The following is a 24,157-nucleotide window of genomic DNA, read 5'->3' as shown; positions in this document are numbered from 1 at the left end:
ACTGAATGTGTGTCATGGGCAATAAGTCTTGCATGAATGCATAAATCAAATTATAGAGCTGGAGACAAATGCTTATTGTTGAACCACACACGCTCCACTATCTGGGGATTACTGCTTTAATGTGGACACTTTAAAAAACCATTAGCTTTACATTTTCTAGGTAGCTTGCCAAAATGTAATTTTTGCTGATGATCTCCATTTCAGCAACAGCCAGCATGGAAATCAGACATGTGAGAAACAGGTTTGCAAGAGCTACAGTAGTTCACAATGCAAAATTTAGCTGGAGTACAGTTAGTATCTCAAGAGAACATTCAGACAGGAACTGATAAACATTCTTCTTTGAGTGATGGTCCCTATGTCGATTCCAGATGTGGATGTGCATGCATGCCATGCGCCAGGAGGTCTTTGAAGCAGTGTCTGTTGACCTGCACGTGCATCCCCTCATGCTCACAGCCTAGGGTATAATAGGCCATGTGGGCCAATGCTTTTCAAGTTCCCTCTGACTGCCACTTGGCTGGAATCAGAACCCCTGTTCCTTCATGCTCTTAACTCTGCTACGAGTGATTTCCTGCTTGTTTTCTTTTTATAGTTGTATATAGTTGTTGGTAGTGTTATATAGCTGTAGTTATTAGTAGATAGTTTCATTTTTTGCCACATTTGAAGGAAACACCCGCCTCTTCCAGAGACTATGCCCTGAGTTCATGGCTTCAAGAACTGTGCCTCTTTTCCTTGCTCATTTTCAGTGAGCAACAAGCACTAGCGCTGCCTGTATCACCTCAGTGAGGCCTACATTGCCACCTGCTGAACTATCTGTAAGTCATTCCTGCCTCAGGAAGTGGAGGCATTCAGATCCAGGACTGGTGGAACCAGTGGTGCACCACCTGTCACCGGCACTCCTCGGAGCTCCCCAGGCACCGATCCGACAATACCGAGATGTCAGCCAAGCCCCACCATAAGGAAAGAAGCATGGACATAGGCATAAGAGCAGATCCCCATCCAGGAATTCCCAAAATTTCCTCCCCAAGCCACGCCAGAAGTTGTGCATCAATCTGCCCGCCAGACCAGCTCCCAAGTTACCCTGGGTGAAGGGTAAAGAGAAAAAGAAGCGGGATCCACTAGTGCCTGCTCCAGTGACTGCACTGGTTCCTTCACCAGCGCATTTCCTGCTGCCTGCATCACCAGCACCCTGGACTTTATCTTGTGCAACCCTGCATACTCCTGGCTGCCTGGAACCACTACTCTCAGCGGAGGAGCTTTTTTTCCCATACCCACACTCCCCACTGCTCTCTGGCCCTGCACACACCACCGTCTTGCCATCTCCAGAGGATGAACCACTATTGCTACCCCCAGAGTGGCATGGCCCCTTGCCATGCCTCACCCCGTTGCTGGAACCATCCTCCAAGTCTGAGGATTTCTCAGAGCCAGAAATCTCGTTCTTGCCTCCCCCTTGCCAGAGTCCGGACTTGTGCTGCAGAGCACCATATCCCTGAGCCTACACCTGCTGTGGAATCATGATTCTGTTATCCTCAAGGCCCACCCAGGCACAGAGATCCTTACTACTGGCCACTGTAGGATCCCTATTGGGGACCACAGGCACCGCTGATGGCCTCTTACCAACATCTCCCATTTGCCCTCCAGCATCATCTGTTTCTGAGGATGGAGAAGGAGAGGAGGAACTGGTACTGCCGGTTCCCACAGAGGCCTCTTCATCCCCAGATGAGGCCCTTATTCCTGCCTCATTATCCCCACTGGACCACCACAAATATCAATTATTACAATGGGTGGCAGCAGATGTGGGGATCCTGTTGGAGGCGGTCAAGGACACACAACACCAGCTCCTGGACATCCTCCAACCCCAGGGATCATTATGTTCCCCTACCTGGTTATCTGGCTCCTAATTGTGATCTCCTGCCAATGCCTCCTCTCCACCATCCTCACTGTCTACGCTCTTCTCACCTCTCTTGGGAACTGTATCAATGAGGACAAGTCAGTGCTCATACCTACCCAACAATCCACTTAATTGGGGCATGACTTGACTCCGACGCAGCACGGGCTTTTCTTCCAGCGGACCGCTTCACCACCAGCACAAACCAAATCACAGGCCTGCGCCGCAACCCCATACCTCCATTCTGCTGCTGTCTCTCTCTTCTCAGACATATGACAGCGTGTACCTCAATCAAGGCCGGCTCCAGCTTTTTCGCTGCCCCAAGTGGCGAAGCGGGGGGGGGGGGAGGCGGCACTTTGGCAGCTCAAATAGGAGGAGAGGGACTGAGCGACCCGCCGCCAAATTGCTGCTGAAGACCCGGACGTGCTGCCCATGTTTCCATTGGCCACCCCAAGCACTTGCTTGGTTCGCTGTTGCCTGGAGCTGGCCCTGACCTCAATGACACAACAGGTCTGTCTTCATATGCATTGCCTCCAGCTCTGGCTCCTGTCTACAGAGCACATTGTGACTGCCTGCACAGCAAAGTCCTGATCCCCTGGCATGTACTGACATCCTTCACATCATGGACTGATCCTTCCTAGGTCCTGATTGGTACTCCCTTCAAACCTCCCGTGCCACAACCCATGCTCACAATGGATGCCTCCCTCGCAGCTTGGGGAGCTCACTTAGACCGCCACACAGCACAGGGCATCTGGACATCTCAGGAAGCCAGGCTGCATATAAATATCCTGGAACTGAGGATGGTCCATCTCACCTGCCAGGCCTTACTTCCCCTCATATGGGCCAAGCACATCTAATTACTCTCCAACAACATTGCAGCAGTGCTTTACGTCAACAAACAGGGTGGTGCCAAGTCTCCCTACCTCTGTTCAGAGTCCATTCACCTTTGGAACTGGTGCATCAAACATCAAGTCACGCTCTAGGCCACATACCTCCCAGGCACCCAAAACTCCCTGGCAGACACACTCAGCAAGACACTCTACCTGAACCACAAGTGGGAGCTGCACAACACCATACTCTGGTGCCTCTTCCATAAGCGAAGCACCCACGTTGGGACCTCTCCACCACTCACAAGAACCTCACACTTCCACTTTATTACTCCAGACGAGCCATGAGGGAGGACTCAGGACGATGCTCTTCTCCTCTCGTGGATGGACTCTCTCCACTATGCCTTGCTCCCCTTCCCCCTCCTACCACAAGTACTATGCAAGATTTTTCAGGTAAAATACAGGCAGGTAAGCCATCTGCATCAGGTGAAAGTCAGAAGGAACCTTGAGGATAAATCTGGGATCCCATCTCAGGGATACTTTGTCTCTGTGAAAGATCATATAAGGCAAGTCTGCCATAGGGGCCCTGAACTCACCCACCCTCCTGGCCGAGGTGACAGCTGTGAGGAAGCCCACCTCCATCAATAAGTGTAAGAGGAAGCAGGAGTCCAAGAGTACTAATGGTGGGTTCATAAACGCCAATAGCACCATGTTCATATCCTGAGCAGGCGCAGGTCTTAATACTGGCTGGAACATTCTGACAATGCCTGTTAAGAACATTACTGCTGTGGGGTGAGTGAAAACTGATCAGTTTTTCACTGGAGGAAGAAAGGCATTAATAGCTGCTAAATACCCACATTGTGAACTGATGGATAGGCCTGGTGCCTTCAAGAACAGTAGATAATCCAGGATAAGAGGAATCCTGGACTCCTACAAAGGCAAATAAATGATGCTTCTGGCACCACAGGAAGAACTGCTTCCATTTGGCAGCATAGCACTTTCTCGTATAGGGTTTTCTGCTATTGTGAAGGATGGATTGAACTTCCTGTGAGCAAGATCTCTCTAAGTGCATTGCCCATCCAAAAAAAAAAAAAAAAACAAAAAACAAAACAGGCTGCCAGATGGAGGGATGCCAGGCTGGAATGTTTGGTCATGCCTCCATTCTGCGACAACAGATCTGGAAATGGCTGTAGGTGAATGCACAGGCAAGGAGCCATCTGCAGAGTAAGATGAACCAGAACTATTGCTGCCACCATGATCCTATTAAGATCATCGTTTCCTTGTCCAGCTTGATCTTCCAAAGGATACAAGGTAGTAGGGTGATGGGACAAAGTGTGCTTCAACTGGTCTGACCGCTGGATTAGGAAGGCAACCCTTCTGGAGTCGTACTCTTGAGCATCTTGTGAGCAATAGGCCAGGCACTTCCTGCTTCCCTGGGTTGCAAAGAGGATCCAAGATGGGAATCCCCACTGATGAAAAATCTATTAGACCAGCACTCAAAGAAGAATGGTAGGAGAGCCACAAAAGACAGGTATGAGGCTTATGTCTGTACAATGTGCCAGCAAGTGCGAAGAACAACTCTGATACAGTTCAGGCAAGAGTTTCAGTCTGTGTGGTCTACATTTAAAAATGTTGGTTTCCACTAATCTGGGCATGTGGCAAAAATTTACTGAGCGCCCACCACTGGCAGCCAGTGCTTGAATGAAATAATTCAATGACTCTCATCACACAGTGAGCATCTTTTCTCTATTTCCTTTTCCCATCATTGTTGAATAGCAGAGTACTTGGGTTTAAACTGATGGTCTCATTGGCAGCAGTAGAAGACTGAACATCAGAGTCTTTCCACAAAGCCATAATTCACTGATTGATGATTATCATATAAATATACAAATATTTATGAATGTTACCAACAGCAGCTGGTGGCATCATGGCTAGAATCTGACAGAGCAATTCCTGGTAAATGAGAGCATGTGTTTACAGACTAACACCTAGAAAATCAGCAGTGATAAGAGTGTGCAGAAAATTTACTTTACCAAAACCACATTTAAATGTCTTTTTAAATTCTGCACAAGTGGCATTGTGTCTCACTGCAAATTATCCTCACCCATTAAACATCCATAGTTTTGTGAGCTTGTGGCTAACTCCTAACATTAATACTTAAAACTCACATTATATTTAATAAGCACTACAGACAGGGACCCAGATCCAAAAAGATACTTAGGCCCCTAAACTCCAGATTTAAGCACCTAAATCTCTGGTTTTAGGCTCCACAGCAATCCACAAAACCCCAGCTTGGCAGCCACCTAACCCTCAAGGCATCTAAACTCACTTGCGCCTAAATCTTCAGGGTAAAAGTTCCCTAGACACAAGGAATCCTGTGGCACCTTATAGACTAACAGACGTTTTGGAGCATGAGCTTTCGTGGGTGAATACCCACTTCGTCAGATGCATGTAGTCCTGTTAGTCTATAAGGTGCCACAGGATTCTTTGCTGCTTTTACAGATCCAGACTAAGACGGCTACCCCTCTGATACTATACACAAGGGCGGCTCTAGGTATTTTGCCACCCCAAGCACAGCAGGCAGGCTGCCTTCGGTGGCTTGTCTGCGGCAGGTCCCCGGTCCTGCAGATTCGGCGGCATGCCTGCGGGAGGTATGCCAAAGCCGCGGGACCCTTGGACCCTTTGCAGGCAAGCCGCCAAAGGCAGCCTTCCTGCCGCCCTCGCAGCCACCGGCAGAGCGCCCCCTGTGGCTTGCTGCCCCAGGCACGCGCTTGACATGCTGGTGCCTGGAATCGCCCCTGCCTAGACACCTACATTTCTGCCTCTTGGCATGCACACTGCTGCCTCATTCTAGGTGTACTGGTGCCTAATTCCCAGTGCAATCTACTAACTGGGGAAGAAAAACAGAGGAGCTCCTATCTTGCCTGTGGAGCCCAATCACTGGACTGAGCTCCACTGAAAATCCAGATGGAGGAGGTGGTGGAGGTAGAACCACCCACATTATAACTTTTAGCCAATTGATTAGAGCACTCACCCAAGAGATCCAAGTTCAATTCCCCTCTCTGCCTCAGGGGAGAAAGGATTTGAACAGGGCTTTCCCCACATTTCTCAGGAGAATGTTCTAACCACTAGGCTATGGGATATTCTGATATGAGCTTCCTCACTATCTCCTATTGATGCTATTCCACTTGGGCTAAATAATTAAATAGTCCTTGGAGCCAGAGGACAAGACCCTGGATCTCCCACCTCCCAGGTGAGTGACCTAACCCCACTAGACTACAGACTCATTCTCCTCTGCTCCAAAGACTAAGTATTTATACACAGTGGAGCAACTTCTGCAGGATGGACTGAGGGAGCTCATAACAGAACATCCCGCTGCCCAGTAGTTAGGGCACTCTCCCAAGAAGTGGGTGGCCCCGGTTCACACCCTTTCAACCCTCCTAGGAAGAGGGCGGGAAATTAACCACATCCTAGGTGAGTGCTCTAGCTACAGGACTCAAAGTTATCAGGTCATCACTGCTGCCACCTGTTACTCTAACTGTTGTGTGTGCAGCAAGACATGCACCTAATTCATTCTCACAAGAAATGATTTAGGCACTTAAACTGCATGACTCCAGGCGAGAGATTCTCAGCTGTAATCACAAGCAGAAATAGGTGCCTCCTTGTATCCCAGATGTAAGTGCCTTACTCTGTAAGACAGATGGGACCTAGGACACATTCTTCTCCTCAGCATCTCCCATTAGGCTCCCTGCCTAGTGTGGTGGCTTTTATAGATCCCATTCCTAGGTGCCTCTCTCTCCCCTCTCTCTTACAGGAAGCTTGGGTGCCTAACTCAAGACTTTGTGGAGCTCATCGCTGTTCCAGTGGTTTCCTAGCTGACTAAAAGTTAGGCGTTGCAACGCCCAGCATCAAAATGCCGAAGGCCCTTTGGAGATCTGGAACACACCAACTAACTCCAAATATCTCTGTGCAGTAGGTAAGTCAAGCTTAATAGAGTATAATGAGATACCAAGATTAAATGACTTGCCTAAGTCAGAGGCTATGCTAGAAATCCATAAGACCACATTGTCTCTCACAACATTAACAACAGCCCTCAGGAAGCAGGGACGTGTCATTTTATTGCTTTTAAAAATTGAAAGTAGTCTTTCACCAACCTTTATGCATTATTTTTGAATTTTTTTAATCTGATCATCATATGCAACTAAGTCACTGTGCGATTTTTGCCTTGTATATTTGCTTTTATATTTATTGGTGCTGCTGCCAACACAAATGGTACCAAAACAATATGAGGAATTAATTTTCTGTCATCTTTGATCTTTCTTACCAGCTTTCTCAAAAGTGCAGCATGAAATAGACTTTACATTAACTGCTTTAGGAGATGAAGACAGGTGATAAATTACTTGTCCAGGAGGATATGAGGTTATTAATCAACATTACTGCAGGGTATAGTGTTCTGAAGTTGTATCAGGTATTAAATAAGTTAAAAGGGAAATTTTTGGATTTCTATAAGCCTTAAATCTAAGCAAGTTCTATAACAGGGGTAGGCAACCTATGGCACAGGTGCCAAAGGTGGTGCGTGAGCTGATTTTCAGTGGCACTCACACTGCCCAGGTCCTGGCCACTGGTCTGGGGGGCCCTGCATTTTAATTTAATTTTAAATGAAGCTTCTTAAACATTTTAAAAACCTTATTTACTTTACATACAACAATAGTTTAGTTATATATTATAGACTTATAGAAAGAGACCTTCTAAAAACATTAAAATGTATTACTGGCACGCGAAACCTTAAATTAGAGAATAAATGAAGACTCAGCACACCACTTCTGAAAGGTTGCCAACCCTGGTTCTATAAAATGGAATTGACATCTGCTAGCCAGCTTGTCACACGAACAATTCCTAATGCAAAACCCAGCATAAATTAAAATATTCAAATAAAACTTTCATAATTTCTTTTAATAGTAAACTGTGGGCCTGATGCAACTGTATCTTACGTATTTTTTAAATCATTATTTTAATAGTAATACAGGTAAAAGCAACTCCTTATTGCAGTCTAAAATTATACTCAGTGGTCCTTTGATGTTAAATGCAAATTCATTTTGCTGTCTCAGTTTCTTGTTTATCTGACTTTCCAAGAGGTCATTGTTTACATGGTTCTGGGCTGCTGACCCATCTTTCCTAGGAATGCAACCCCTGGCTTATTGGACTGGGCATAATAGGACACCCTGATAGATCAGAACTGCTGAGCTCCAGGGGAAGGAAAACTACTGCTGAATAAACAGTTTGCATGTGAGAACGTGCATGATTTTTCATGTACATACTTTAAAGTCAGCATGAATTAATTTGCTTCTGCTGCTACGAGCCCTTCTGTCAAAGAGTCTTATTTTTGCTTTTTAGCACAATCTTTATAACACAAAAAATATGTAATGGTTGGATTTAGGATTTTCAAGAGTGGCATGGGAGCTTGGATTTATCTTAAGATTTCCTATGTTCTTTGTACTACACACATTCCTGGGTTACAAAGAAAAAAAATTCACCATTTGGAGAAGATGGAAAAGCTGTATACAAAGCTAATACACACACATATATATACTAAGACTGAGGGTATGTCTACACTACGAAATTAGGTTGATTTTATATAATCAATTGCCTATGTCCACATTAAGCGCATTAAGTCGCTGGAGTGCATCCTCACTACCGTGTCTAGCATCGACTTACAGAGCGGTGCACTGTGGGTAGCTATCCCACAATTCCCACAGTCTCTGCTGCCCATTGGAATTCTGGGTTAAGCTCCCAATGCCTGATGAAGGAAAAAACAGTGTTGCGGGTGGTTTTGGGTACGTGCCGTTAGCCACCACCACCGCTCGCCCCGTGAAAGAAAGGACAGACAATCATTTTGCGCCTTTTTTCCTGGGTTACCCATGCAGATGCCATACCACAGCAAGCATATAATGCAATATCATGCGAGTTGGAGACTTCTGCCTCAGGCTGCTCTCCCAGTTGGAAGTACCGCATGATCGCACCTACCCCTTACTCCCATGGCTCATGAAACCTGGACAGTAATAAGGAGCAGTTCAACTATAGGCTGAGCAACTGCAGAATGGTGGTAGAATGTGCCTTTGGACGTTTAAAAGCTTGCTGGTGCTGTCTGATGACTAGGTCAGACCTCAGCGCAACCAACATTCCCGCTGTTATTGCTGCTTGCTGTGTGCTTCATAATATCTGTGAGAATAAGGGGGAGACGTTTATGGCAGGGTGGGCGCTTGAGGCAAATCACCTGGCATCCGATTTTGAGCAGCCAGACACCAGGGCAATTAGAAGAGCACAGCAAGGTGTCCTGCACATCAGAGAGGCTTTGAAAACCAGTTTCATGACTGGCCAGGCTTTGGTGTGACAGTTGTGTGTGTTTCTCCTTGATGCAAACCTGCCCCCTTTGTTGATTTTAATTCCCTGTAAGCCAACCACCCTCCCCCCTTAGAAATAAAGTAACTATTGTTTTAAAATCAGGCATTCTTTAGTAATCTTAAAAAAAAAAAAAAGAGAGAGATAACAGACAAGGTAGCCCAGGTCCGGTGGGGGAGGAGGGAAGGACGAGGCCACATTGTTTATTGTATCCACACTAAAAATCAAACTGTTTGAATGACAGCCTTCTGTTGCTTGGGCCATCCTCTGGAGGCTGGGTGCCCAGATCCTCCCCCCACATCCCCCGTGTTCTTGGGCGTCTGGGTGAGGAGGCTATGGAACATGGGGAGGAGAGTAGGCAGTTATACAGTGGATGCAGTGGGGGTCTGTGCTCTTGTTGGCTTTCCTGCAGCTCCAACAGATGCTTCATCATGTCCGTTTGCTCCCCCATTAGCCTCAGCAGCGTGTCCTGCCTCCGCTCTTTGCACTCACTTAATTCTTTCCTGGCCTCTGCCACTGAATGTCTACATGCATTAAGCTGTGCCCTATCAGTGCAGGAGGACTGCATGAGCTCAGAAAACATGTCATCGCAAGTGTGCGGTTTTTTGCCTTCTAATCTGCGATAACTTCAGGGACAGAGATGATAGGGGGAGCGTAGAAACATGCTACGCTCTACGATTCTGGGGGGACTGCATGGTCACCTGTGCTGCTGAGTTTGCCACGTTGACCAAACAGGAAATGAAATTCAAAAGTTCCTGAGGTTGTTCCTGTGTATCTGGCTAGTGCATCAGAATTCAAAGTGCTGTCCAGAGAGGTCACAATGGAGCATTCTGGTATAGCTCCCGGAGGCCAATACCGTCGATTTGTGTCCACACTTTCCCAAATTCGACCCAGCACGGTTGATTTCAGCGCTACTCCCCTTACCAGGGAGGAGTACAGAAGTTGCTTTTAAGAGTCATTTAAAAAATTGACCTAACCCCGTAGCGTAGACCAAGGCTGAGTGAATTATTTGGTTTGAAATCTGAACCAGCTATCTCCTGAAACACAGTCTGAATTTAGGATTAGTAGGTAACTCTTGAGCAACAGAATGAGCTGCTTCTCTGTGCCCAGTCTAAAAAAAACAATGGAATTTACCAAGTCTACAGTCAGTAACAGAAGTTCTGTGTTCATCTATCCCTAACATGCTGAGAGTCCTAGTCCTGCAATATTTGCGCTCAGATAACTCTGCCAGAGTCAGGTAAGAGTAGCATGTATAAGAGGACTGCAGCACTGGATTATGTATGGATATTTCAAAAAGTTGAATTGGACTAAACAGAGATTTGCCTAATAACTTCCCTGCCTCTTGAAATGGGGGTAAGTTGTCCAGGTAGCCACAAATTGTTGATACCTACTTATTAGTAGAGAAAAAGCAGCATGTTTTAAATAAAAAATGGGCAGGTGACAATGAGTGGAGTAAATGTTTGCATGTGATGAGACTAAATGTCACCATAGAAACTTTAAATCCCTGTGAAGTTTATGGCTGATCTAGAAGGACAAAAAAAAATTCCCCAAAGAGTGTAGTATATAATTTTATTGAGCTTCAGTTAAAAACATCTATTAATTATTCTTTTAATTTACACTAATTCCAAGATGCCTTGGCTTTAGTTAGCCAGAAAGGATTTATGGATAATGAAAGATCTCCACACAAGTCACTGATTGCTGAAAAATTCAATAGGAAACACACACTTCGTGCATATGGGCAAGGTAACATTTACGTAGAGGAAATGAAACAAGAGTACACTAGGACACCAAAACTGCCCATGAAAGGGGACACAGATGTTGCACACATTTCCTCTTATGTTTCCTAGTTTGTCTAATACTTACTCCAAAGTCTTTTCCCATGGCCATGTCACATCTGTTCCTCATGTATAAATTGGTACACCCTGATGGTCCAGCAGAGGCCAAACATTACAGAGGAGGCACTCACATTATAATGGGAGGGTTGCAGATGGTTTTACAGCACCAGTGTGGTTAATGCGTGGACAAAACTTGACTTTAGCTCAAGTGGAGTTGCTTGAAATTCCTCACTAGAAGCAGGGGCAACAATAACTTCTAAAGAAAGAGGAGGGATTTTTAAAGTTAAAAGAATGAAAGGAGGAGAATATTTTAAATGGCTAATTGAAAAATGTTTTGGAAAGTATGTTATGAAAATGTTTCACATTAGCTTATTTGTAGTCAAGGAGAACATTCCATTCACATTCAGTAGGAAAATGAAAAACTGAAAGTCAGCATATTTACTTTGAGGTACTCTTAAGGAACAGCCATTTGTTTGAGTCTTTATGCAACATATAATCCAGAGAAGCAGGGCAGCATTAATCTTCTTAGACTGCCTTTCTAATACAGGGCTGTTGCAGCCATGTTGGTCCAGGATATTAGAGAGACAAGGTGAGTGAGGTAATATATTTTATTGGACCAACTCACTCATCTCTCACCAATAGAAGTTAGTTCAATAAAAGATATTACCTCACACACCTTGTCTCTATAATACAGAAAAAGTTATGTAAATTGAATTGGCTCATTCAAATACTCAGTAAATGGTAGAACACTGAAAAGCATACAATGGTTTTATTCTCACCGGACGAAATTCAATTCCCACCTTCAACAAACACACTGGCTTCATATGGGGAGTTATATAGAGGTCAGAGTATGGAAAGTGGTACTTTGCTCACCATATATGCACGCGCACGCACACACGCACACCGACCAAATCCTATGTGATATGAATATGTGGCCAATGGATCCATATAACTACAGACTCAGTAGCCACACTTCCATACTTTCTCTACATTCTGAGCTATGCTCCCTGACTGCCCTCCACTGGCACAGAAGAACTGCTCTGGTTCTCCTGTGCTGGTGCCTTTTCATGGCCCCTCCATCCAAGGGTGACTTTTACCCAATATACACAGAAGTAACAGAGTCCAATCTTCAGATTCATTCAGGGTCTTATTCTAAATTACTACACTAACCAGATGATTATTCTCCAATCAGTTTAGATTCTAACAAGTTTCATGGGCTTTTCTTTTATATATATTATAGAATGTATAATTCTTCACAGCACAAATATCAAAGAAAAGTTCTCTCTCTGTTCAGATACTCTTTTACTAAAGCATAAGTCTAAAATAGGAACAATCTGACTATGATAGAAAAAATGCTCCACTTTTTACTTTTAAATTCAAAATGGTTCTGTCAGGATAGCTGAGCCAAAATAAAATACTAAAAAGGTAAGAAAAAGGGTACCTCATACTTTACAATGACAAACCTATATGTTATGTTACTGCTTGCTCTGAAAGTCCTGCAGGAGACCACCTCCGCAGCTAGGTCTGTCCGTTTCTTAAAACAAAAACAAGCAGAACTAGCTGCAGGCATCAAGGCATATTAACATTTTAATTCATGCCAGCACATTCTCTGAGGGCAATATTTGTTTGAAAGTATAGAGTCTGCATGTCAGGAACTTTGTGAAATGTACTTTGGCAAAAGTCACTGAAGACCAGAAGAACTCTGCATCTTTACAATTCCCTAAAAGGAGATCAGTCAAGTTCAAGAAAACAGATTACTGCCAATTTCAAACCAGGATGTTTTTGTTACTGATGTCTCTAATAAAAATGAATGGCGTTGTGAACATATACAATCCTTTTACAATTTCTTCTGTTCTAATTATAGTTGTAAATGTTCTTGTGATCTTATAAACAGTACTGTATTAAGGATTCACCATTCAAACTCAGATTATGGATAGGGTTGAGAAAACAAGTAGTCAAAGTCAATAGTTAGCCTCTATTAAGAGAGTCTAAAAGGAGAGAGAGGGAGAGACTATTAAATGCCTGGTTAGCGATTTAAAATCAAGGTGTTTGTTGCAAGTGAACTGAAAAAGCACCATTGAAAAGCACCTTCACGACAGAATGTAATACAACTTTTTAGAAAGAGGGGATATCTATTGGAAGAGGATTTTAGAAATGAAAAAGAGTGCCTCAAGCCCTCGGGCTAACAAGGAGGAAGCTTTGGGAATTCTCTCTGCTCATTATCCTTGCCTTATAATTGCAGCACTTTAATTCTCACCTTCTGATGTCCAAATTCATTCAAGATGGTGCCAAGCTTTTTTCTATGGCTGCGTAGTTTATGAGCAGCAATTGCCGGATTGGGATCTCTCCAGTCAATGGACAGGCGATGGTTCCAAAGGTGTTGTCCCTCCTGAATATGAGCTGATTTGATACTAGGATCAAATCGATGCACCTCACATCCACTGTTGGCCATGCTGATCTCAAACTGGTTATCATCACTGCTCAGTCTACAAAAACAAACAAGATAATATTACTGCAAAAAGAAATTGTACCCAACTGTAGAATGATCCCAGACTTTCATGGATACTCAAGGAGAGATGATACTCCTATATAGTGGCTTTTGAAGCAAAGCAGAGGAACTACTTTTTAGATTGTAAACTTGCTGTATGAATGTATAGCACAATGGTGACCTGATTCTGACTGGATCACTAAAAATAAACAAATGGAATACTATATCTCCTGATAAAGATTAGGAATCAACACCAATAACTTAACAGCAAAAGGAAATTTAAAGAAATATCTATCTTCTTCAGTGCAATATGCTAAGTGATCTTTAAGGTATTTTTAGAGATTTTTTTTCTTTAAATTGTTATAACCCTATTTACACATCAAAAATATTTTAGGGGGATTACATGAACTAAATTAATCAAAATAACTGAGTAGAAATCAAACCACTACATGGCAACATGTTCACATATACTTTTAGATACATACTCATTTATATAATGTAAATCTGGGATCACTCCCTTGACTTCAGTGATTATCCAATTTAAAAATGTTGGCCGTTACCCAGTACATTATAATACAGTACTAAACCAATACTACAGCAGAGATGCTACTATATTTCATAATTTGAAATGTGAACAATGTCTTCTGTCAACAGGTTTGGAAGAAAGCTCACCAGTTATAATGGAATTCCTATAAAACACTCTTCTCCTTTCAGAAAGTGCAATGATCAAAGAGAGGGAACAAGGGTTAGAAAATTACTTCTGCTTATTTGTAAGGAGGATTCAGTTTTATGGGATTCCACTTCTGAGTAATTATGTAGGAAGAGAAAACAGAGGCTTCCTTTCAAATGTTTAATGCAATATTCTGAGGTTAGCAGAGTCAATGGGAAATATCTAGTTAAGGTTCACATATGGTGTTGTTCAGCAGGATCATGGATGGAGGAAGGCCAGTGCAGTCACTTAGAAATAAGAAGTTAGATAATAGATGTGAAGATGACAATGAGCAAAAATTTAAATTATTCATAATTGGGGACTAATACTAGAGCTGATGAGCTCCTGACTGAGGAAGACATTTACCTCTGACAGTCTTTTTCAGTACTTTCAAATGGTACATTTCAAAGAGCCAGATGCACTACATCAGATGCAGGCAATAACTGCACTGCCTTCAAAAGGATTTTTGCCTGTATAAGGACTTCAGGATGAGACCAAGAGAGTGGAAAACAGAACAAGTATATGTGGAAGACAGGAAATTGAAATGTCTTAGGCCATTTGGGACATCAACAACAAACACAAAAAAACTGAAAAAAATAAGGTGACATTCAAAACACAGATCTGCTTACCCTTCTGCAACATTCAAATGTGGCTGTGCTGAAGGTGAGGGTAAGTGATAATGCAGTAGGGGAAACAAAGTAAACAAAAGATGCTTCAGAAGACAGATCTTCTGTATAAGGAGCTTGAGTTGGAAAAAGAAAGGAGACCCCTTCATCCAACCGTGGATAGAAAACAGTTTCTGTCTCCAGTGACAGTAAAGTAAAACAAGTTATTGTCATTGAACTGTAGTCGAAATAGTTAAAATTAATATCACAGGGCCTCCAGAGGTTTTAGGCACGGCTCACTCACACGGACATTTAACATTTCTCCCCTTTTGGCACAGCCCCCACATATGCAGAATATTTTCTTCAATTTTTAAAGATTACAGATTTAATGCAGGATCGTCCCTTTTACACTCAAACTGAACTTCTGCATTTTTGTGACATCCTCTCCCACAATGGAAGATGCTGTTCATTTGAAGCAGCTGTTTTTCATTTGCTCTTTATAAAATGGATTAGAGGAGAGGCACGTTTAAAGGAGATTTGTGTCTTACTCAGAACAAAATTACTTTTCTGCCAATCATAAACCAAAGAATTAAGTGGTAAGGAGTCTGAAAGACTATAAATAGAGTCTGAGGGAATTAAAGACTGCTTCTCCATAACCCAAAGTACTTTCTTTTTTTTTAAACTGCTTTATGGGATGTTTTTTTTTGCTTAGGTGTATGATTATACATACACGCATCTTATGAGGCTAACCTAGAAAAAAATCTGTATGGTAAAGGTGAAAAACTCAGACATACTCAAACTTCGTTTGGGTATTAAAATTACATAATGTTTGTTCGAAATATGCTGTGTAAATACTTCAGAAAAGAAGAAGAAAACTGTAGGGAAGAGGAGCTCTCTCTGGGTAAAAACTCAGAACTCACCTGTAATCTTCCCCAATAAGAAAACTTTCTCACCCAACTGTTTTTGGTCACAGACTCTTACTTCCTCAGATCCAAAGCCTACTAAAGTCAATAGAAAGACTCCCTTTGACTTTGATGGGCTTTCAACTAGCCCATTTACTCTCATCCCTGTCATAATCACTGATACATAAACACATTTCTCAGTTATTCCAATCTTGAAGGAAAATGGATTCATTTCTTTTTGCTCATTATTAAATCCACACTACCAAAATCATATAAATAAAATGTGTCGGCTCAGGGCAATGGGAGATGGATTCTCTCATTGTCACTGCTTTGAAACTGGCCTAGGAGTAGGACAGTGTAAACAAAGTTTAATTAAATGACACTTGTTTGGTGAACTACATGAACTTCAATCTCAACATTTTGTGAACACTGAACTGGCTAAAACATTCTACAGGAAGGCCACAATTGTGTTTATTATTTATCACTTCAGTGCAAGTGCTCTGTCACTCCTGATCACATATCTTGCTTTCTCACACTGGAAAATCTGATTCTTGGCTGCGGAGGGGTGAAAGATGTTTACAATAAATTCCTGCTTAGAGAAGGAAGCTTTTGCTTCTCAGTTTACCTCATTAACTTCCATCTTCCTTTAATGGAACCATCACTCTTAAATTATTAGTTCTTTACTTTCCATCATGTGCATCATTGTTATGTTGAATATGAAGCACCTTGAGGTCTTTAAACCACGATTCAATAACTCAGATATAGGTTAGGGGTTTGTTACAGGAGTGGGTGGAGATTCTGTGGCCTGCATTGTGCAGGAGGTCAGACTAGACCAGGGGTAGGCAACCTATGGTACAACTGCCGAAGGCGGCACGTGAGCTGATTTTCAGTGACACTCACACTGCCTGGGTACTGGCCACTGGTCTGGGAGACTCTGCATTTTAATTTAATTTTAAATGAAGTTTCTTAAACATTTTAAAAACCTTATTTACTTTATATACAACAATAGTTTAGTTATATATTATAGACATTTATAGACTTATAGACTCTATTTATAGACTTATAGAAAGAGACCTTCTAACAAGGTTAAAATGTATCACCGGCACATGAAACCTTAAATTAGAGTGAATAAATGAAGACTCGGCACAGCACTTCTGAAAGGTTGCCGACCCCTGGACTAATGATCATAATGGTCCCTTTTGACCTTAAAGTCTCTGAGAAAGAAAAGGGAAGGACCTCACAGAGAGAAAGTTTTTTTTCTAAAATCACATTCCACAACAGGAACCAATACTTGTCAACAAGTACTAAAGGCAACTGAATAAAACTCAAATTTTTGTTAAATACAGTTACACTTTGCTTTAAGAAAGGGCCTTTTCATGCTAAAATGCATTCATGTTAAAATGCTTTACTGTTCCTCCAATTGGAGTACTTACCCAAGTGAATAGAGACGGCATTGCTTGCTTTTGATTCGATGAACTAAACTGAACCTGTCATCAAGACAGACTGACCATGGCTTCTTTATGGTTTTAGAGTTATCTGTCAGGCTGTTCATATTCATATGTTCACATGAAACCTGTTGAAATCAGAAGAAGTTTTGTTTTAATGTGCAGAACACTAATCTTTTTAATTTACTCTTGGTTTCCTTTGTCGGGAAAAAGGGAGAGGGGAGGAAAATTTAAAATGGTTTAATTATAATCTAAATTACAATGAGATCCATAGCTATATTGATTGCTTTTTCCTTGTTTGTTTCTTTTGTTGGGTGAAGAATGTCATGGATCAGAAAAATCCCTCCTAACACCAATACAAATATTAAAGGCAAATAACTGAGCTTCAGCATTATATACTGAATCCATTTCCCTAAAAACAATTCAATTGAGCATAAAAGTCAATTTACTTTTCCTTTCAAACACTGGACTAAATTCTGCATTTTGTATCTTTTTGGAAAAAAATCTCGTAACACTTGATTATCTAGATCAGAAGTTCTCAACCTTTTTCTTTCTGTGCCCTTCCCCTACTCCTCCCCCTCCCCTTCTGTCTCCCCCCCCCCCCACCCAACACATGCTATAAAAACTTTATGGCCCTCCTGTGCCACAACAACTGGTTTTCTGAATATAAAAGTCAGGGTCTGCGTTAGGAGGTAGCAAGCCGGGCAATTGCCTGAGGCCCATGCCACAGAGGCCCCTGCAAAGCTACATTGCTCAGGCTTCAGCTTCAGCCCTGGGTGGTGGGGCTCAGAGCCCTGGGCTTCAGTCCCATGCAGTGGACCTTCAGCATTCTACCCTAGGCCCCAGCAAGTCTAATACTGCCCTGCTTGGAGGCGCCCCTGAAACCTGCTCAGGGTCCCCCAGGGGACCCTGGACCCCTGGCTCAGAACTACTGATCTAGACTACAGGTCTTTGATTTAGCTGTTGTTATTAGTTATGCAGTGCCATATGTTTGCTAGGCAATTTACTGGCAAACAAAGTTGATGTCTTCTGTTTTGTCCAGGTAGAGTCTCAGACAGCTCACTCTTATCCAATTCCCAATCTCAACCAACACTAGAAAGCACAGACACTGGCCTATCTGGAACTGATAAGCCAGAACAACTAAATAACAGAGCTCAAATGGAAGTTACAATTCAGGCTGAGCTTTAGCAGTCACTATCCATATCTCTGTTTAAAAATAAACAAAACACTGACTTTTAATGAAACTTAATCTTTAAAATATCATTATCTGGAAAATTACCATTTAGAGGGCTGCATGCCGCATTTTTTCCCTCTTTAGCTCATAATACCTATGGTAAAGTCATGAAAACTTGAATAGTTTTTCTTCATGCTGTCCCCAAGGTTCACTAAGTCATAAACAAGAATTTAAGCTTCTCTTCTCCCCAACCCCCACCCCGCCCCTTCCCTTCAGTCATATAAAAATCAGCAAATAAATGGCATTGCAATAACTAGCACATAATATATTGGGGCTCATTTTAAAATATATATTAAAAAAATCTGTACTGCACAGGAAATCAATTCACAGCAAAATAAACAAACTTCAGAATGCTATCAGTTAATTGATTCATGATACTCAAGCAATTACAATGCTCAGAATTTGGAAAGCTTTTAGCAGATCTTGGCAGCGTGGGCAAGAGGAGAGGACACTAGACAGGGAGCCAGGAGCCCTGGGTTGCATTCCCAGTTCAGCCACTGGCCTGTTGTATAACCTTGAGGAACTCACTTCACCTCTCTGGGCCTGTTTCCCCTCTCCTCCACCACCCCTGTCTGTATTATCTAATTAGATTGTAAGCTCTTCAGGTGGGACTGGCTCTTACAACGTGTTTATACAGAGCCTAGCACAATGGGCTCCAATCTTGGTTGAGGCCCCTAGGTGTTACTTTAATACAAATAATAATGAATGGAACATATTAAAGTTCTCATGATAATCTAATCTTAGTATTTAAAGTGCCTTCCCAGATCCACTCCCTGCTGAGTCCAAGGAATTATGATAATTTTCTCAATTTGGCAGCACTGGTCTTTCATTTCATTGAAACTTGCTCAGTTCACCAGAAAAACAAGACCTGATGCCCAATTCTGTAAATATCTTTCATTTCTTGTGGCATTCAGGCCTTTTATGGAGCTATCACTGTCAGTTATTAATTCAGTAGCATCTGTTAGATCAGCAATGAGGGTTTCTTTCATTTCTTGATTTCACTTTTGTCTGCCCCGGACGTCAGTCATCATTCTGGGAACTGAACCTGTCAATTGCTATGTCAAAAACTATAAACTCTTTACTAATTGATGCTCTTGTAGGTTTTGACCCAACTAGCAGAGTCCACCACAATTTATAAAGTCACTGAATAAGGACTGTGTTCTGTGCTCTAAGCCTGCTTCAGCCTAAGCATCTCTACTTGACAAGAAGTATAATTAATTTAGTTCCATTTAGATCTTTCTGTCTTCATTTGAATCATCTTCATTCCTGCTTTCTCAGTATAGTTCATTCTCATGAGTGTTTAGGGGCACAGATGTCATCGTAAAAATGATTCATGTACTTCTAAACTTACACTAGGGCACCCATAGGTCTGCAGATAAGCAGGGACAGTGTTAGCCTCACAATTACCAACAAACAGGGACAGTGGTATATTTCTAGGTATGTTTGAAGACAGATTCTTTGCTGCCATCCTCAGAAACACTATATAAAGAAAAATTTCTTATGGGAGTCACACAAACACACATCTTTAAAGTCCCTTGTTATTCCTAGGTGCAAGACACAGCATAGACAAGTTGCAAGTCAGATATTCAGTGACTGCCTGTTGGTAGATATTAAAATACCCATCCTGTTCCAAACTATGGGCATCTGATCGAGCAGCCCTTCCCATTCTTTCTTGGTTGAAATACACATATAAATGTCATTGTACAAAGTTACATCTTTAACTAGACATCCAGGCCTGATTTTCAGATGTGCTCAGCACCTGCAGCTCTCTTTGACTGCAGCTGGAGTATTAAGTGTTCAGCACCTCAGAAAATTAACCTCCCTCCATCTCCTCCCTCCAATTTCTTGAGTGACTATAAGAATATTTTGCTACAGAGAGACTGGATCTCTATTGACTTTACTGGGGAAATCTGTTTACTATATAGGGACCTGCCACTTCTCCTAAACTGGTTGAGTGCCTAGAATGCATATTTTTCAAGAAAATGTGCCTGGCTACCAAATGATTATTTAAAGGTCCTCCAGTGTCCACCACAATACTTTTGGGACCACCCAACCTGTGTGTCTATTTCTGAAATGTCAGATGTACTGTACTTTGAGAAGAGGCACAGGTAGCAATGATGGATTTTATAAATAAGTGTTCAAAGGAAAGGAGTCTCTTTCTAGACTCTCTTTTAATCATCATATTTAAGTTGATCATCATTTTAAGTTGCACACCTTCAGAAACAATATATATAGTCTAAACAAGATGCAATCTTCAACTCCATGAGAAATGGAAATCACTGTAACTCTTGTTGAAGAATCTTTTCTGGGGGAAGAATTGATTGTGTTTTGCAAATTATTTTCAAACTGGATATCGAAATGAAAACCAACCTGAGGCGTAGTGATATACTTCAGGAACCTCAAGGCCTCATAATTCAAGGAAGGAGTTGGACTTGCCCAAGGCTGCAGGTCTACGTGCCATCGTATAGTCTGTAAATACAGAAAAAACTCTTGAAGGTACGGCATCTCTCAGTAAAAGCACAAAATATAATATATTAAATGAGATTTAAGTTTAAATATAAAAAAGTTTTCTAAAATTTGTTACTGACATAGAAAATCAGAATGTGAATGGCTAAAATCCTACAATAGTTCACTATAAAATGTAATGCAGTTGAACATACCATTCCGCTTCAGTTTCTGGTAATATGGGGATCTTACAGTGCAAACAGTAATTATCAACAATAAACCTCGACAATCAGTAGCTTTTCTTTTTTTAAAGTCTAGCTTTAGAATTCAACATGGTATTCTGTATTTTTTTTAAAAAGGTCCTTTATTCTTTCATGTTAGCCTAAAAAGAGTTATCAGAATTCTTTATTTTCCTGAAAAATGGCAGCATTGTTGCCTACAGTATTAAAACTCCCCATTTTCATCTCCACAGGGAACTAATCAGTGGATGCTTTTCATACTCTGTGAGGGGCCCATCAGCTCAAAACCTTGGAGATCCTGTCAGCTTTTCAAACAACACTTCCCACAGAAAGTAGGACAGGAAAGGTCTTTCAGAAATGTGTTTGCATACCAACAGGGTGTTGTACTCCTAGCAGCAATACCTTTCCTAAATGCAGCATGCTTTTATCATTTTAGAAATTTTAAACATATAGCTCAGAGGTGGGCAAACTATGGTCCTGCCTGGCCCTTGAGCTCCCGGCCAGGGAGACTAGCCCCTAGCCCCTCCCCTACTGTCACCCCTCCCCCACAGCCATGCCACCATGCGGCAAGTGCTCTGGGTGGCGGGGCTGCGTGCTCCCAACATGCTGCTCTGAACGACATGGTAAGGGGGCTAGGGGATTGGATAAGGGGTGGGGAGTTCCAGGGGGCAGTCAGGGGACAAGGAACAGGGGGTTGGATAAGCGTGGGCATCCCAGGGGGTCTGTCAGGGGACGGGGGTGTGGACAGGGCCGGTGCTTCCATTAGGCGACCCTAGGCGATCACCTAGGGTGCCAGGATGCAGGGGACGGCATTTTGTGCGCTCCCCATGGGGCGCAGGAGCTTTGGGTTCCGCTCCCGTCACGCCGCCTTAGAAGGGCCTCTGCCGAGGTGCCGCGGAAAACAGCAGTACGCAATTGAGCTACCACCGACGTTTCGGCAATGACTGCCGCTGTCGCCTGCTGCATTTCGGTGAAGGGTCCTTCTTCGGCGGCGCAACGGGAGCAGAATCGGAAGCTCCCGCGCGCCCTGTAGGATGCGCGCAAAATGCCGCTCCCCCCGCAATTCTGCCTAGGGCGCCAGAAGCCTGGGTGTGGATAGGGGTCAGGAGATGTGGAACGGGGGGGTTCGATGGGCATGGAGTCCTGGGGGGCCTGTCAGGGGGCAGGTGTGTGGACAGGGATTGGGGCAGTCAGGGACCTGGGAGCAGGGGGGGTTGAATGGGGATAGGGTCCCGGGGGGTGGCTAGGGGTGGGGGGTCCCGGGAGGGGGTGGTTAGGGGACAAAGAGCAGGGGGGGTGGATAAGTGGGGGGGGGTTGAGGGGAGAAGTCAGGGGGCGGGAAGTGGGAGGGGGTGGATGGGAGTGGGGGCCAGGCTGTTTGGAGAGGCACAGCCTTCCTTACTCGGCCTTCCATAGAGTTTTGCAACCCAATGTGGCCCTCGGGCCAAAAAGTTTGCCCAACTAGCTCTTGCCCTCAAACACACACACAAAAGTATATGGAGAAATCTGATATTAAAATTAAGACAAATTGCCTATGACTGAGCCCCACCAAAAAGATTCTTATCTGGATTGTGACAGTCCACTAGTCCTATAATAAGTTAGGTTGTGTCTAGCTTCCCTTGGTCATTAGTGATTAACTGAAAACTCCACGAAGACAACCATGGCTTTTTCATAACACTGTTTTGCATCAAGTAAACAAACAAAAAAATTATGATCCCAGCAGAGTCTCATTTCAATAAGAAAGTCTCAAAACAGTAAAGTAAAAGGAAGTAAAACTAATTGGACTAGACGGAACACTATCAGAGCTGAAATCATAGGAGGAAGAAAGGGCCTTCCATCAAGCTGACACAGCAACACTGACAGGCTATAAAGGAAGTTGCAGCTGTCTCTCCTCAGGTACAGGAACCATTGTAGTGATATGGGGGGACACAGCAGATGGGCAAGAACTAGGATTGCCAAAGCTCTCTGTTTCATCGGTCTCCTAGAATCAGGCCCTATCTCCCAGAGACTACTGAAGACAACTCAGGAGATTTTAGGCCACTAGAAGTCCAGCAGTGCAGTGGGGCTAAGGCAGGCTCCCTACCTACTCTGGCCCCACGCTGCTCTCTGAAGCAGCTGGCACATCTCTGTGGCCACTGGGGTGGTCTCCATGTGCTGCCCCTGCCCCCAGCACTGACTCCACAGCTCCCATTGGCTTCCAGAAATGGCACACAGAGGGCAGCACATGGAGCCCCCTGGTCCCGTTTACCTCGGATGACAGTGCAGTGGGGCTAAGGCAGGCTCTGCCCCTGTAGCTCCCATTGGCCACAGTTCCCAGCCAATGGGAGCTGCGGTATCAGCACTCGGCACAGGCAGCATACAGAGACCCCTGCTCCCTCAGGGGGCCGCAGAGACATATCAGCCCCTTCTGGGAGCAACACAGGACCAGGGCAAGCAGGGAGCCTGACATATCCCCGCTGCACTGCTAATTAGGACCCACATGAGATAAGACCCTCCCAGCCAGAGCCCACACCCTTCACCCCTACTGCACCTCTGCTCCAGCCCTGATCCCTTTCCTGCACCCAAACTCCCTCCCAGAGCCTGCCCCCTGCACCCCAATCCCCTGCCCCAGCCCTGAGCCCTGCTGGAGCCTGCACCCCACACCCCCTCCTGCACCCAAACTCCCAGAGCCCATACCCCATACCCCCTCCAGCACCCCAAGCCCCAGCTCCAAGCCCTCTCCCTCCCAGAGCCCACACCCCAACCTTGAGTCCCCTCTAGTACCCAAACTCCCTCCCAGAGCTTGCACCCCATGCCCCATCCTGCCCCGCAATCTCCTGCCCCAGGCTCAGCCTAGAGCCCCCTCTCACTCTCCAAAGCTCTTGTCCCCAGCCCAGAGCCCGCACCCCCTCCCACAGCTTGGTGAAAGTGAGTAAGGATAGGGAAGGGGAGATGGAGTGAGCAGGGCATGGCCTCAGGGCAAGGCAAGAGCATTTGGGTTTGTGAGATTAGACAGTTGGCAACCCTAGCAAGAATAGAAGAAGGAAAAAAAGATGAAACTCAAAGACAAAGATTTAGACAGGAACTCCAGACCAGATGGAGCTTTTGCCTTGAACTCCTATCTAAAGTTCATATTTTTGCTTTCTAAGTAAACACAATCTGTGA

At 43.7% G+C, this 24,157-nt stretch overlaps 1 protein-coding gene across 1 annotated transcript in view; it reads right to left on the bottom strand.

Moving 5' to 3' along the window:
- Positions 1 to 24,157, bottom strand: part of METTL24 (methyltransferase like 24) — a 99,731-nt gene that overhangs the window by 22,774 nt on the left and 52,800 nt on the right. The window contains exons 2-4 of the mRNA XM_050951419.1: positions 20,700 to 20,798; positions 17,084 to 17,223; positions 13,204 to 13,432 (exon numbers count right to left, since the gene is read on the bottom strand). Coding sequence (XP_050807376.1) covers positions 13,204 to 13,432; positions 17,084 to 17,223; positions 20,700 to 20,798 — 468 coding nt within the window. The remainder of the gene's footprint in view (positions 1 to 13,203; positions 13,433 to 17,083; positions 17,224 to 20,699; positions 20,799 to 24,157) is intronic.

Source organism: Gopherus flavomarginatus, chromosome 4, assembly GCF_025201925.1.
Source record: "Gopherus flavomarginatus isolate rGopFla2 chromosome 4, rGopFla2.mat.asm, whole genome shotgun sequence".
Classification (NCBI taxonomy): domain Eukaryota; kingdom Metazoa; phylum Chordata; order Testudines; family Testudinidae; genus Gopherus; species Gopherus flavomarginatus.
Note: the sequence above shows the minus strand (reverse complement) of the source record. Positions and strands in the feature narration are given on the sequence as shown.